Source organism: Mustela lutreola, chromosome 1 (genome assembly GCF_030435805.1).
Source record: "Mustela lutreola isolate mMusLut2 chromosome 1, mMusLut2.pri, whole genome shotgun sequence".
NCBI classification, from domain to species: domain Eukaryota; kingdom Metazoa; phylum Chordata; class Mammalia; order Carnivora; family Mustelidae; genus Mustela; species Mustela lutreola.
Window position 1 is genome coordinate 164,431,538 of NC_081290.1, and position 15,885 is coordinate 164,447,422.

At 57.4% G+C, this 15,885-nt stretch overlaps 1 protein-coding gene across 3 annotated transcripts in view; it reads right to left on the bottom strand.

The window, feature by feature from the left end:
- Positions 1-246: 246 nt before the first annotated feature.
- The window catches only part of BMP1 (bone morphogenetic protein 1), a 42,165-nt gene continuing 26,526 nt past the window's right edge, over positions 247-15,885 (bottom strand). For 2 of the 3 annotated variants that reach the window (XM_059178536.1, XM_059178545.1), the window contains 8 exons: positions 14,318-14,443; positions 13,417-13,577; positions 12,857-13,037; positions 8,752-8,877; positions 5,737-5,864; positions 5,156-5,369; positions 3,291-3,541; positions 247-989 (listed from right to left, as the gene is read on the bottom strand). In XM_059178536.1, the coding sequence (XP_059034519.1) occupies positions 855-989; positions 3,291-3,541; positions 5,156-5,369; positions 5,737-5,864; positions 8,752-8,877; positions 12,857-13,037; positions 13,417-13,577; positions 14,318-14,443 (1,322 nt within the window). In that variant the 3' untranslated portion in view covers positions 247-854. Of the gene's footprint in view, positions 990-3,290; positions 3,542-5,155; positions 5,370-5,736; positions 5,865-8,751; positions 8,878-9,334; positions 9,569-12,856; positions 13,038-13,416; positions 13,578-14,317; positions 14,444-15,885 lie in introns of those variants that run through there. The other variant, XM_059178555.1, reaches the window with a different exon arrangement.

Consider the following 15,885-nt stretch of genomic DNA (forward strand, 5'->3'; position numbering starts at 1 on the left):
AGGGCTATCAGCACTGCGTGTATGCTGTACGCCTACAGGCTGAAGTGTGCGAGGCGGCTGTGTTTGTGTGTGCCTGAGTGTGAAATCACACCCTCAGGGATGGATGGGCAGCCAGCGAGGCCAGGTGTCCTGGCCATCAGCTGGTCCCAGACGCAGCAAGCCTGCACATCTGGAATGAGACAGCCCCCCTCCCCCGGCCTCCTCCCCCGCCCCGCCATGTCCCAGACGGCATCTGGCACAAGATCCTGGCTGTAACACTTTCAGTTTATTGTCTGGGTGCCCTGGTGTGGCTGACCAGCCGCTGGGCCCGAGAGAAGCCCTGTCTTGTTTCCCCACCCCCTCCCCTGCGTTTCCCCACTGTGGCTCCTGTGGGACTCCTGTGGACACTCACACCCCAGGAAGTGGGGAAGTGGGGGCTTCAAAAAACCAAAGGGAGTTTGGAGGAGGGGTGGGAAACGTACATTACAATGAAGATATACCACCGCCTCTAGGCAATGCAGTGAGCGCTCAGAGAGGGCAGGGAAGATGGGCGGCTGGGCTGACAGACGCGCTCCCCAACCAGGCCAGGCCCCCAGAGAGGAATGGCCACTTCAAGTGTCTCAGTGAAAGCTCTGGCTCCCTGGCTCTAGCCCCCTTGCTCTGGTGGGGGCAGGGAGGAAGGGATCATGAAGGAGTCCAGGTCCCCCACCTCCTGAGGACAGCCTCACCTGGACCTTCGGCCTGCAGGTCTTGGCACCTGAGGGACTCCTGGGGGACAGGGACGGGGTGCCCACCTCCTGCCCACCGCCCACTGTGCAGTCCAGGTGACTGAGGGCAGCAGGCCTCCCATCCCCACCCCCATGGGAAGGCAGTGGTCATTTCCTGCTGTGCAGTGTGTCCTGGAACTTGGTGCTAGTGTACCGCAGGTGAAAGCCTTTTTTGGTGATGGTGTCATCTGAGTGGAATTTCACCAGGACAGAGTCTCCCGCCGAGTACACCTCCTCAGGAGGCTGACAGAGGAAAGGGATGGGCATGAGGCTGAGGCTGCTGTTTTTTTCCTCCCTAGGATCCCCTGCTCTAAGGATGGTGGGCGCTCCCAGACATTCACCAGATTCCCCCAGCCCCACTGACAAGCAGGAGGAAGACTATTGCCACCAGGAGTTTAAGGGGCTTCCTGGAGGAGGGAAGAAAGCAGGGGACGAGGAACTTGTCTTTCAGTTCAGACTCCCACTTATTCTAAACCCAGCACTGCTATGAACTAGCTAATTGTGAAGTCTTAGGCAAGGTGCTGGCCCTCTCTGGGCCTTGCTTCCCTCAAGGGCAAATGGGAGAAAAGCTCCCTGCTCTCCAAGCCTAGAAGGGCGGGGTGGGGGGGATCCAGTCGGGTGGTTCAGGGTGGGGAGCAAAGGAGAGGAGGGTTGTGAAAGCGTTTTGTAAAGGGAGTGGGTCCTCTGAGAGTCTGTCTTCTCACTGTCTCAGCTGTCTCCTGGAGAATATGGGACAGCTGTGTCCCCAGGCGTGGATGTGGCCATTCCCCTCCTGTCCTCTCCTAGTTCTGGCCACGGTCAACTTCCCATGCTCCTGCAAGCCCCTCCTCCCCTCCATTGCGGCCTTAGAGCTGAGCTACCGGCAGAGCATCAACACAGATGCCCTGGCTCTCAGGACATAGAAAGCGTCATTTCCGAGAACCTTGGGGACATTTCCAACAACCTTGCCAGGAAGCCCTGACGGGCTTGGGTTCCTTCCCCAGGTTCCCTCCCGTTGGCTCCAGCCTGGTGGAAGTCTCTGAAAGAAGCCACCTGGGGACGCCGGATTTGATGTGTGGCTCGGTGGAATGTGCCAGATCAAGGGAGTTACAGAGGGCAAAGTGGGGAGGGGGTGCTGGTTTGGCAGCCAGGGGACTCCAGAGCAGTGAGCCAGGCAGGTGGGGGGCGGGCGGTTTGTGTGCCCTGCTCCTGCCCCACCTCCCTACCTCCTCACCCTGTCCCAGCCCTATATAGGCTGAAGTTCTGTCCTAAAGGCACATTCAGCTGGCTAATGCTGGACCCAGCGGGTGCTGCAGCTCTGGGAAGTTTAACCCTTCCTCTGGTGCCCAGGCTGCCCTGGAGCACGACCAGGAAAGAGGGGAGGGACCAGGGAGGTGACAGGAGGGAGGGCGTGTGTGTGTGTGTGCGCGTGCGTGCGTGCACGTGCCTGTGTATAATGGTGTGTGTATGTGCCCATGCATGCACCCATGTGTAATGGTGTGTGTGTGTCCATGTGTGTACCAATGTATTGTGGGTTGTGTGTGGTAAGTGCATGTGCCCATGTGTAATGGTTTGTGTTTGTGGACCCATGTGTAATGGTGTGTGTGCACACCTGTGTAATCATGTGTGTGCACCTGTGTGTACACCCATGTGTACACATGTGTAATGGGTTGTGTGTGGTAAGTGCATGTGCCCATGTGTAATGGTGTGTGTGGACCCATGTGTAATGGGGTGTGTGTGTGTATGTGGTGTGTGCATGTGCCTGTAATGGTGTGTGTGTGTGCCCATTTGTTCACCCATGTGTAATGGAGAGGGAAGATGATGTTCTCTGAAGGGGGAAAGGATTCACGAAACCAAAAGAAAAAAACGAAAGAAGCCACAAGCTCTGACTGAGGGGAAAATAAATCCACCTTTGTGGTTTTCCCATGGCCTTGGTTAAAATCCCATTGAGCAAGCTTTTGCCCACTGCCTCTGCAAGTGCCATTTTTATGGCCAAAGATGCAATGCTCAGCATCTGCTTGGACAATAGCACTGATGGCTCCGGGACCACCTGGCCTCCCACCAAGGGGAGAAACTGGCAGTGGAAGAGATGAGGGTGCTTTTACGGGCCAGCCAGAATGACTAGTGAGCACAGCTCGGTTCAGGCCTCAGGTTCCTGGCTCTTGCCCCAAACCTCTGCCCCTGACCCCAGGCCCTGGTAAGCTGCCTTGGGACTGAAACAAGGGATGGGGGGTTAGGCAGAGGGAATTCCAGCCTCCTCTCCAGATGCAAGCTACCCCGTAGGTCCAACGAAACAGTCCTGAGCCAGCTTGGGTCAGGGCAGGGCCCATCCCAGAGGCTGCAGAAACCACAGTGTTGGCCAAAAAAGGACCAAATTTCCTGGGTGGGGATGGCCCAGGGCAGGGCAGGCCTCCGTGAGCAGCCACCCACCAGGCCTGTGTCTCCAGGCTCCTGCAGAGGGCCGGGCCTGTGCTACCACCCATTTCGGTATCCCACAACTGCTGAGGTCGCATGGGCGCTGGGGGGTGGGTGGGGGTACGGGGGCGGAGGGGGGTGGGGTCTCACCCCTGAGCCGCAGTAGCGCCCCAGTCTGGGGGCTGTGCTGTCATAGCCATCGAAGAGCTCCATGTAGTCATAGCCGCAGTCTGTCTCCTCCTCCACCTCGAAGGTCTGGAACACCAGCTCCACGCCATAGCCTTCCTCCGCCACGATGACCCACTCGCAGTCCACCCCCCCAGGGTAGTTGTTGTCGCCAAACTGGGCGTGGGAGTAAAGATCCTTTGTCTTCACCTCTGCCCGCACCTGGCCTCCACATTCTGTGGGAGGACAGCAAGATCAGCCACCAGTGCCCAAGCCCAGCCGAGCGCCAGGTGCTGCACCTTACCACGCTGAACCCGCACGGCTGGATGGAGACCCCGCAGGGAGGGCCACGTGGCTGGTGGTGGGTGGGTGTGGACCTGGCCCAGGACAAGTGCTCTGGGGTTCCACCTCTAAGTCGATGCCCACAGAGGCCTGGGGACACACCGGGCTGCTTGGAGAGGGCATGCCTGTCAGAAGAGGACATTGCTAATTTGCTCCGTCTGACGGCCGCTGTGGAAGAATGTGGGCCCTAGTTGCCAGAGCTTCCATTCTTCAGAGAGAAGAGCTACATCTGGATACTCGGTGAAAGCTCTTGATTTTTTAAATGTTGGCTCACATTGTTAAAAAACACAGTGTGGGCCAAACAGAGAGGTCTGAGGGCCAGAGAGAGTTCCGGGCCTCCAGTCCATGACCCTCTGCTGGGAGGGGCAAAGGGGAGCATGCTTGGCAGGGACAGCTATGTCCATTCTCCCTAGGAAGCCCTCTGGCCTCTAGGAGGCCCAGTGCTTATGCTTCCCTGGAGGGGTGGGGAGGGGGTGGGACGGGCCCCGGAGCAGGAACTGAATTGCAAGGGTGGAGGGGAGGCTGTGCACCCATTGGTCCTGGGGATGCCCCAACAGGGGGCTCAAGAACCACAAGGAGCCTGTGAAGCCTGCGCCAGACACCCTTGCTCTGACGTTCCAGGACTCCCCAGCCTAGGCTCTGGCCTATCTCTGCTGCTACTCTGTTTCCACCTCGCACCTCTCCTCATACACCTGTTGCTCAGGCCAAACGAGAAGACCTCTGGCCACGTGTACATATCCCGAGTTATCCTGGGGTTGCCACTGTGCCTGGGCTCCTCCCCCCACCAACTCCCACTCGCAGCTCGAGCTTATCATGTTTTGTCTCGTGCTCTCGTTATCTGTGCACTGCCCGGCTCACCTCTGGACTGGGAGTTCCTGGGCTGAGGGTGGGGGAAGGGTTCCTGCCTGATTCACCGCCCTGTGCCCCTCAGAGGCTCGCAGCGGGGGCCACAGCTCAGTAAAGGGTTGCTGAATATACAGACAAGGGATCATGAAGGAAGCCCCTCCAGGGCCGAGATGTTTGCTTCATTTTGGGGACCAGCACTTGAAGCACTACCTCAAACATGTTATGTGTTAATAAATATCTGTAGGATGAATGAATGGGTGACTTCTGGGGATTGGAATGTGGGTGGGCTGCTGCATGGTCAGGCGTCCTACCGCTGGGGACTCTGGGGCTTCCCTCCCTATCTCTGGCTTCCCCACCCACTGCAGTCACTGCCCTCTGTTTTCCAACTTCATGGCCCCTAATCGGGACCTCCCCCACTCTCCTTTTAATGCTCCCTCTCTGCTCCCCAGCCTGGCCCCTGGAACACAGCCTCTCCCCACCCAGGCCGCAGGCTTGGTCCAGCTGTGCCTTCACAGGCTCTTTACCACACCCCCCGACATCCCCCGCCACCTGGAACCTCCCGAGCCTGGGCCTGCCTTTGGGACCAGCACCAGCAGATGTTTGCTGAACACGACAACATGTGGGTACTGGCTGCCCGGTGCCCTGGCCTGAGGCGGCCTCACCTGTGGAGTGTGACGCCTGGAAGCCCTTTCTCTGGACAGAGTTGTCCGAGTAGAAGCGTAGGAACATGCGGCTGCCCGTGGCCAAGACTGGCTCGGGCTTCTTGCTCCCACAGAAACGGCCCAGGACGGGGGCCTTGGCATCCCGCCCATCGTAAACCTCCAGATGGTCATAGGCACACTCGGGCTGAGACTCGATGTCCATTTCTACGAAGGTCTGAAGGGTATGAGGGAGGATAGCAAATTCAGAATGTGGCTGAGGGGTGGCAGCAAGCGGGCCCCATATCTAGCTACCCTAGCTCCTGGAGGCTGGGGACGTGGTCACTGCTGGTGGCACGGCTGGAAGCAAGGAGGGAGGACCCAGGTTGGGGGGGCAATGGAAGACAGGGCCTATGTCCAGACCCGACAGGGGTCTCACTAGGATCCTCAGAGGGGTGACAGCCTATGAGCTCAGCCAGGCCAACAGCCTGCAGTCTGTGTCACTCTGAGTCATTCAGGGTTTTGGAGCCGACAGGAAACAGGCAGCAGCAGGATGGCACACAGGAGCAGGGGTGCCCATGCAGGCTGGGGTGTGGCTGACTTACCAACTTGACCCGGTGGCCGGGAGTGCTGGAGATAGCCCAGGTGCACTCCTTCTTGCTGGGGTATTTGTCAGGCCAGTTGGGGCTGGTGATGGTACCACTGGTGGATGTCACCTTGTGGTCACAGCCGGCTATGGGGAAGTGAGAGGAAGAGGATCAGCAAGGACCCCAGGGCTCCAATTCCTCCTGTGAAGGAAGAAACAAAGCCCTTCCCTCCTGCCCTCTTTGCTTCTTTCTCTTTTTCCTCATTTGCCCCTGGATGGAAGGCTTGCATGACTTCTTTCTGTTCTGGTACCCAGGGCTAGAGAAATAAGCTGCTTGCTTCCATGCGGGGCCCTACCTGGAAGCATCCATGGAAGCCACCCTCACAGCTGCCCCTGTGCAGATCCCTGGGTCTCAGAGGCCATCGGCCACACCCCCTCTGCCCTCCGTGATGCTGTCATCCTCTGGCTTGCCACACCTCCACAATCGCAGCAGACATTGGTACCTGACTCAGTTCTCTACCCACTCCTGAGGCCATCCTAGGGCTGGTCTCTCTGTCTCTGATCTTCTCAGCTTTCCTGGTGCTTATCTTCTTCCTCTCAAGGGGGGCTTGCTTATGACCTTACCCTGGGCCTTGCCATCACCCACCATCTCCTCGTGCTACAAATATGATCTCTCTGTGACTACCCCCTGTTCTTCTAGGGTGCTCAGGCCCTCACTGTCCCTTCACTGCTTCTTCGGCTTTAAGAGAACGCTCCATGGCCTCTATCCTTCTGGATTCTCCCAATATTTCCTCCTTGGTTGACTTAATTTACTTCCCTATCTAGCTGGACCATGGGGCCGATCACCCTGGCTGCCCTACTATGTCATCTTGGAGAACCTCAACTGTGGCCTCAACCACTGGAGACCCAAACCACTTGATACTCTTGGAGTTGTCCTTCACCAGCTCTGCCTCTCACCTTCTCACCTCCTCAACAGCGACTCCAAACCCTCAGCCCTCTCAACCCCCAGCCCCTCCCACCTGGACGACCAGCTCACCTCCTGTCTCCTGGAGAAAATCAGGGCCTCAGATAGGAACCACTTCAACTTCCTGGCCCCTACCTGCAAACTCACCTTCCCTTTTCCTCATCTCTAAGAAGGTGTCTCTCCTTCTGTGAACTGGGGCTCACTGCTACCCACCAGCTGGGGATGCTTATACTGCAGAATACCCATCCTCACTCCCTGTGCCAGCTCTGCCAGGCTGTGCACCTTCCTAAAGCTCTGCCCCACCCGGAAACCGCTCTCCCACGGCCCTATGATCCCCTCCAGCTGCTGCCTATCCTTTCTCCTTTTCTTGTCAGTCGACCTTCAAGAGCACTTGCTGTCACCCCCTTCTCACTACTTATGGCTGCTCCATCCATTGCAACCTGACTTCTGCTTCTGAGAGCGTGGCCTCTCCACAAATGGAAGAGCTGGTGCTCGTTATTTATTATCATCCAATCTGACAGGTCCCCCCGGGGAAAACGGACAGCTGGTGCATGGCGGGCTGGGGAGGAGAAAGGGACAGGCGGGTGCCTACGGTCAGCAGCTCGCAGGACGGAAGCACAGCCACCAGGCTCTGGGAGCAGCAAGTGGGCTGTGCAGAGGCCCTCATGGAGGCAGGTGGAGCCCCCATCAGCCTTCTGTGGTTCCCCACAGCCACACTCGCTGCCATCCCCCATTTCTACGCCAGCTCGCCTTCCAACTTCTCTGTGTAGGCCCACTTCTCCCCCAGCTAGACTGCAACCTCCTCGGGGGCAGAGGGACCCCCCTTCACCCCCCTGCCAAACTCTGCACAGCACTCAGGAACTACTGACCTGTAACTTGCCTAGCATGTCAGTAAAGCCGCGGAGTGCTTCTGAAGTGACTCAGCATGAGGCCCAGGCTATCCGTCCAGAAGCATAAACCCTCTCCCAGCTACCGTGTTGGTGTTGATGAACGCTTTTTCACACAGCACAGAAAGATGGGGGGAGGGAGTGCACTTTGGACAGCCTCGAAATAAGGTCCCCTTCAGCTAAAAGATGTGGAGGCCCTGTGAGTCAGGAATTCCATATTTGGAGAGCCTGAAGGGATGGGGTTGGAAGCTCTGGAACACCCATTGGGTCACTGTGGAGTGCTTCAGTTCTGTTTGTCTTAGCCAGAAGTTTATTTGTCTGTACCTTGGTTGACAGTGAGAAGAGGCATTTGCCAGGCACTGGGCTAGGTGCTTAAGCGAGATCTATAAAACACAGCATGCGCCAAGGTAGGGTCCACTGTTTGATCATCTCATGAATAAGGAACCTGAAGCTCAGAGAGGAGAAGTGATTCACCCAGAGTCACGCACACATTTGGTGGCAGAGCCGAGTCTGCATTGTGCTGCTGGGATAGTGTCCCCAGCAGGCAGGGGACACAACAACAGAATTAATGACTTGGAAGGCCAATGCTATGTCGTGGCCACAGAAGTACTGGATGATATTGGTGATGATATGAGAGCTGTTTTCAAATATCTGCTTCAGTGTCTGGGAGGCAGTGACCCTGTTCTGAGTGTCCCCTGGGGGTCTGAAGCATGACCCATATGGTTGAAATATGTAGTTGTGCTTGCTGTGAGCTCCGTGCCCTGAGGAAGTGGCTCTGTGACCACCTAGCTGTCCTGCGGGAGCAAAGGGAGGCCCTCGAGGGTGTGCGGCTGGCCAAGCGGCAGGGCTGGGCCAGGCAGTCCCTGCCCTTAACTGCCATGCCATCTGGGACATGGATTTTAAGAACCAACAACCAGATCACTCTCAGGATGGAGTTCGGGGATGGGCGTGAGCCCCTCCCCTCCTGTTGGGCACAAGGAGAGATGGAAGTGTGTGTGGGGAGTCTGCGGACCTGGTGGGAGGCCGAACAAGGTGACCTCAGAGGCCACACTCATGTCCTTGAGGCGACCGGAGCCAGATGGTGGTGGCACCCCTAGCCTCCTGGGCCCTGGCCTCCAGTCCCTGCGGCTCTAGGTGGGCCCTGCCCTGGGACTTCTGGGGGGGCCGCCCCAGCAGTGCTCACCTTCCTTGCAGTCATGCTTGTTGTCGTGGAGGACGAAACCGCTGCGACACTGGCACTCGTAGCTGCCGAACGTGTTGACGCAGTCTTGCTGGCAGCCACCGTTATCCTTGGAGCACTCGTCCTTGTCTGCAGGGGAGCAAACAAGGCGGGGCCCAGGTCTGTGCAGGGCCAAGGGCTGGGTGGTTGCCCCAGGGGCAGCAGGAGGCTGGCTGGGCTTCCTCCCCCCGGGGTGCCCAGGCCATGGTGGCGATGGCGGTGGTGGTGGTGGGGGGGCGTCCCAGGCGGTGCCTCCAGCAGAGCCAGCAGAGTGGCCCAGCTGTGGGGAGAGAAAGTAGAAGTGGGGTGGACGGAGTGCTGGGGACTGGAGCTGACCAACGTGGGCACCCTCTACCATTACCTGCTTACTGGACAGACGGACAAGTGAAAAAACAGACACACGGACAAGCAGACTGCAAGAGAAAGGAGCAGGACGCAGGGGTCCCTCTTTTACTTCACAACAGGAAATGTCACAGACACCATCAAAATGAGAGGGGTGGGAGCGGGGAAGATCCCCTGTCCATGGGAGGGGGGACAGGGGGAGAGGAGAGCACCAGTTCTGTCCGGCCAGAAGGAGGGCAGGCCGGAATGGCCGAGCGGAGGTGGGGGGTGGGCGGGCACTGAAGCCCCCATCCCATTCCGTCCAAGGTGAGGAGGTTCCTGAGTAACAAAGGGTCCGGGAGGCCTGGCAGGCCTCACTGGGGGGTCCGGTTTCTTTTCTGCACTCGGAATTTGAGCTGGTGGGGGCGTCCCCGAGGGGGCTGCAGAGCCGGCCTCTTTTCTGAAACGAGAGAGAGAAGGAGAAAAGGGACCAAGGGGTGGGGGTGAAGGGCAGGGACCAGGGAGGGCGAGCTGTGAATAGCAGCCCGGCCTCAGAGGTGGAGTCACAGGGCGCTGCGGGATGGCAGTGGGAGATGCATGCAGGACAGCCATGTCCGGGCAGCCAGCTCAAGGAGGAGCAGCAGGTGGGAAGGGGCACAGCAACGGGGACAGAGTGGGAGAAAGCCTGTGGCAGAAAGAGGGCCTGGAGGGGTTTGGGGTCGTTGTGGAGGAGGTGAGAGGGGGAGCTGGTGAAGGACAGATCCAGGAGTATCAAGTGGTTTGGGTCCCCAGTGGTTGGGGCCGTAGATTGGGGGAGGAGAGAGAGATCTCTGCTAGAGGGGAGCCGCCCACAGAAAGGGGGCGCCTGGCCTAGAGCCCCGCCATCTCATTTGGCCCTGCAGCCTGCACTGTGCACACTCATACCCACGTGCTGCCAGATGCAGGATGCCCCCAGGGATGTGCTGTCCCTACACGGCAGCAGAGACACGGACACGCGGGGACGTGAGCACAAGGTCCCAGGATACACAGGCAGACATGGCTACCCAGTGCACCCACATCACCAGCCATCCACCTCACTCCTCACTCCCCCGCCTGTGTGAGGAGGTGTGCACGGGCACCGACACAGAGGCACAGGTGTGGACACAGGCACTCAGGGGCCAGCACATGGGTGCAAAGACACACACGTGCAGAGATCACAGGCTCTTTGGTAGATGGGGGGGTGTCTCAAGTTCTCTCACACACGCAGCTTCTCAAGCTCAGGTCAACTCCCCCAGGCGCTCCACCACGCGCACACCCACGCGCACTAACACACAGAGAAACACCTGGTTCAGGCCACCCACATATTCTCCAGTCTGTCTGAGCTCACTCTGGGGACTGTGTGCCTGGCACAGAAGCAGGCATTCGGAGAAGGTGTGTAGACTGGATGGACACTCAGAATTCCAGAGGGGAACTGCGAGGTAGAAAGATGCCCCCTGCCATTCAAATGGGGTCCTTGACAAAGGGAGCCCTGTTCCTGGTCTCCATCAGCAGAGGGGCTGAGGACAGGCACCCTGCTTCTGCACTCCATTCTCATGTAGGCCAGACCCCTGGGGGCCCGTGGGAACTCAGGGTCAAGAGGTAGAGTCCACAAGTCCCTCGCAGAGCTCTGCCTCAGAACCTCACCAGGGACCCCGGCTGAGGGTCCTGTGGAAGCTGCCTTTGGGGCACACCCCACCCCTCCCCCAACTTGTCTTGGAGGTTTGCCTGTGACTATACCGGGAGCTTCAGGGCTCCCAGCTCATGAACTGAGCGGAGTTCTCAGAAACATCTTGATCTGCACGCCTTCCTCATATATGTACCTTAAATGCCTACCTAGCACGGTGCCTGGCACATAGGAGGGGTAGAAGAAATACTTGCCCGTGAATGACTACGTGGGTTAATGGGTGGTTGAACAGACAAGTGATAGAAAAGTGAGTCCCGAGGAAGGCCTGCCACAGTGTCCTGGGCCGGGGCTTGGACGCTGGTGGGAGTGGGTGTGTGGCAGCCTCCCTCGGAGCTAGGGGAGCAGGGTGCAAGAGGGGCAGGAGCGGGGGCGGGGGTGGACACGGTCCCGGACAAGGAGAGGGCACTCACCCTCCAGTGCCAAATGCCCCAGAAGGTGGCTGGGGTCAGACTGAAGGTCTTCAGGCTCTTTCTTCTCCTTCTTGGCTTAGGGTCTCCTCGCTGGGTGTCCCAAAAGTCCAAAGAGCCCCCCTCCTGGGGAGCCAGAGTCAGATGCCCCACGCCCTGAGGGCTCAACCTTGATGCCCACCAGTGCGGGTCTTCTGCAGGTTTCTTGTGCCGCAGGGCATCACATGTGTGCGCGGGTATGCAGGTGTGTGTGTGTGCGCGTGTCCATGCGGGGCTAAGGGGCGGCTGGCCCAGTGTCATGCCAGGGTAGGGCAATACCCGGGGGTGGAAAGCCCTGGGCTCTAGGCCTGATGGATGTGCTGGTGTTGGTCTCCTTCCCCCCTCCAAGACCGGAGCGACAGAAGGGCAGGAAGAGACGAGAGTAAGCAGGTAATGGCTTCCCCAGGACCAAGCCCATCCCTGAGAAGGTATTACATCCCCTCAGCCCTCAGGTGAGCACCCTGTAGGATTTCCAGGTGGGCACAGGGAAGAAAAGGATTCGTGTTGCATGGGGAGGGGTCTGAGCAAGCAGCAGGGCAGGGGCTGGTAAGCAGAGCAGGAGGGCTGGCAGTGCCAAAGCAGGGACCAGGGCACAGGGGCAGGGCATGGCATCAGGTGGGGCAGGCAGGGGTGAAGGACCATAATGTAGGGGCTCGAGGTTGCAGGACCCTGGGCAAAGGAGGGGAGAAGGAAGGCAGCATGGACTCGGCCAGTGGCTTCCTGCCTTCCTGCCACCCATGCCCGGCCCACCAGGCCTGCTGGGGATCAGGATCCCTGGGCCACTCCCACAGAAAACCAGCCGCTCCAGCCACTCCCTCTGCTTCCCACTCCCCCTACTCAATTTCATGGAGTCCTCACCCAACGCCGTCTATGTCCCAGGCCCAACTGCCTCTGAAAGACCATCACCCTCACCCCAGGATGAAGCACAGAGAGATGAGTAAAGCAGGGGAAGGGTCCCTTGGGACCCCTGGAGGCCTTGCTCAGAGACTACCTTTCTGGCCACCCAAAGATGAAGCCACCAAAAGGACCTGATCCCAAGCCTTATGTGGGACAGCTCTTAGTAAACGTATGTCGGTTAGATCTGAGTCCCCCACCGGAGGGCTGAGGACAAGTGGGAAGTCTTTGGCCTGGAAGAGAGGGAGGTCCCTCATCTTTTCTGAAGGTCCCGGCATGAACCCTTTTGGCATGTGTAGGTTCTGATTAGAAATGTTGTCGCCCCCAGATCACCTGCCCCCCCACATAGTCCAAGTCAAAGACCTTTTTCCTCTACATGTACCCTGTGTTCTCTGGCCACGATGAACTCCCTGTTCCCAGGGCCTACCATCTCTGGGGCCTCGGCATGATGGCTCCTGATTCCTGGAAAGCCCTCTCCTTTAATTTCTGCATGCCTATGTCTTGCCCATCCTCAGGCTGGCTCCAAATCCCAGAGGATTTGGGAGTAATAGGGTTCTGGAAGGGAGGGGCTGGCCTGGTGGTAGAGGGCTAGTGGGGGGAACAGGGGACAAAGCCTGCTGACCTAGCAACTGGGAGGGCTAGAAAATGCAGGGGTACAGTGGCAGGGACGGTGGGGGCGGGCTCAGAGCTGGGGAGTCTGGGTTACCTGAGAAGAAGTGGGCCTTGAAGCCCTTTTTGGAAACTGTGTTGTCAGATTTGAACTCCACACGCATGTTGTTGTACTGGGACGTGATGACCTCGGGCTTCTCGGAGCCGCAGAACTTGCCATGTAGCTTGGAGTCAGCTGTGAGCCCACTGCGCACTTCCACAAAGTCGTACTTGCACACCTGCAGGGCAGTGCAGCTCCAGGCCTGCCTCCTCCAGGAAGTCTCTCCTGACCACCCCTACCTGGGAAGGCTCCCTGTTCTGAGGGTCCCTTTGTCTTCAGTCACCCACTTTACAGAATCTAATAACTCAAAGAGGGTGCCAAGTCAGCCCCACTGGATCCTCTCGAGCTCTCCACGCAAGCCACAAGTCTTGCCTCGCTCCACACCACCACCTGTGTGCCCCTGGCCTTCAAGCCCTCCTCCTCCAGCCTCCCCTGCTTCCTAGAATTGGGAGCAGTCCCTCCTCCTCTACGTTCTTTGGGTATTTCTTTTATAGGGACAGAAGCCGGCTCCCACGCCTCAGACCTTCCTGCATCTCCTCAGCCCCGTGGGCACTTACGTCATTGCCCTCTGTCTCGAAGAAGTCGAACTGCAGGGAGATGCGGTACTGGGTCGGGGCCACCAGTTGCCAGATGCAGTTTTTGTTAGGGGGGTACTCCTTGGGCCAGCCCGGGCTGGTGATGGAGCCATTGAGCTTGGTGAGAAATCCACCACAGGCAGCTGGGGGGGGGGGCGGACAAGAGAGGTGCCATCACCCGCCAGGAGCCCCCACTCTAGGTCGGGGCCAGAGACAGGTGAGGGAGCTGGGGCTCTTGGATTCCCTGCAGCCCTGGGGCTTCTGTCAGGAGCAGGAGGGAAGCAGGCAGGGAAAGGAGGGTATCTTCAGAGTATGAGGAACTCAGGAGCTGTGTGTGTGAACATTTCTACCTTCTCAACGACAGAACGGCCAGGACATCTGCTGAGAAGGAGGAGGGGGGTGAGGGGCTCAGGGAAGGCTGGGTGGTGGGCATGGGGGACCGGAAGCCTGGTGAGGCGGGTAGAGAGAAGCCCGCCCGGCAGGACCGGGTGGAGCTGGAGGCAGCTGGCGGGGAGTGCTTTCACCAGCTTTCACCTAGGCAGGGTATCGGGAGATGCCAAAAAAAAATCAGTGCATGTCTGAGGACAGTGGTTTCCAAACTGGGGATCATGACCTTCTGGAGGGTGACGAAATGAGTCAGCCAGTCAAGATCAGCATTTTAAAAGAATAAAAATGAGAAAAAAGAAAAAAAAAAAAAAAAGAACAACCCAGAGTGTATCCACTTAGTGTGTTCTGGGGGACTTCCTTGTCCACCGGTAGTGAAGAACGTGCTAGGGAGTTCTAGCTTCGCAGGGGAGGGGAGTGTCCAAGAGCAGGAGAGATCTTGGCTAGAGGGCTGGGGTCATAGGGGCAGTTTCGCATGGGTTGGGCAGGGGACACTCACCCTCACAGCGGCGCTTGTCTGGAGCTAGCTCGTACCCAGGGTCACAGCTACACTTATAGCTGCCCAATGTGTTGAGACACCGCTGCTCACAGCCCCCACGGTTGGGGCGCGAGCACTCGTCCACCTCTGCCGGTTGGAAGGAAAGCGGGACAATGACTGCCAGGCTGGGACCTGGGTCTCTTCTCCTGCCCTCTGCTTGTGAGTCCAGTCTGGGTTCCTCAGGCTTCCTGCGACCACCTCCAGCCCCATTGTAGGGGGTGGCAGCAGGCTGTGGGCCACTCAGAGCTCTGAGGCTGTGGACCTCCCTGCCCCACCCAGCACCCGCTCAGTCCCCAGGTGATCCTACTCCTGAGAGCCCCGAAGGAACAGGTAGTGACCTAAAGAGGGGACAGGTGGACCCCCCAGAGCCTCCCACAGTGGCTGGGCTGGTGGCCGCCACCATGGACTGGTCCCTCTTCTGTGCCATTCCCTGGGTAAGTGCTATTTCCTCCTTTCTCCTTTATTCCTGACATGACCTGTGATGGAGGGGCTCTTACTATCCCCATTTTACAGGTGAGGAAATGAGGTTCAGATGGATTACTGGCCCCCTGTGACACCGGGAAAGACATCTCCACACTGTCCGGCTTCCTCCCCAAGCTTCTACATCACTCCCTGCCTCTGGGCCTCATTGGCATGTCTTCCATATAAACTTCTGGACTCACTCTTGAGTTATTATTTCAGTTCATAGCTGAGCACCTACCATGCGTCAACTACTTTTACATAACTTTGTCGTTTACTCAATGAGATATGCAGTTTTTCGCTGGAATTCACATTTTCTCTGCAGTTAGGCCATAAGTTCAAGGGCAGGGCACCAGGGTCTATGCACCCTTCCTAGAGCCTGTGTGTCGAATGGCTGAATAAAGAATGTGTGAAGTCACCACAGCAATATCATAAGAGCCAAGATGTAGAAACAGCCTAAATATCCACCAACAGATAAGGAAAAAGAAAATGTGGTACGGAATGGGAAGAAGTAACACTGTTGCAACATCCATACCACTCAAAGCAATCTACAGATCTGACGCAATCCCCATCAATATGCCATTTTTCACAGAGCATAACACATGATCCTGAAATCTGTTCGGAACCACAAAAGATTCTGAACAGCCAAAGCAATCTTGAGAAAGAACAAAGCTGGAGGTAGCATGCTCCCATAATCCAAACTCTGCTACAAAGCTATAATCAAAATCAAATCAATCAACTCTTAAAAAAAAATCAATCAGTCAAAACAGTATGGTACTGGCACAAAAATAGAAAACTAGATCAATGGAAGAGAATAGAGTGTCCAGGAAAAAAAACAACAACCCATGATTATATAGTCAATTATCCTATGACAAAGGAGGCAAGAATATACAATGGGGAAAAGACAGTCTCTCTCTCTTTCTTTTCTTTTTTTTTTTTTAAGATTTGGTTTATTCATTTGAGAGACTGAGTGAGAGAGAGCACAAGCAGGGAGAGAGGCAGGCAGAGGGAGAGGAAGAAGTAGGCTCCCCGCTGAGCAGGTAACCTGATGTGAGACTCGATCCCAGGAC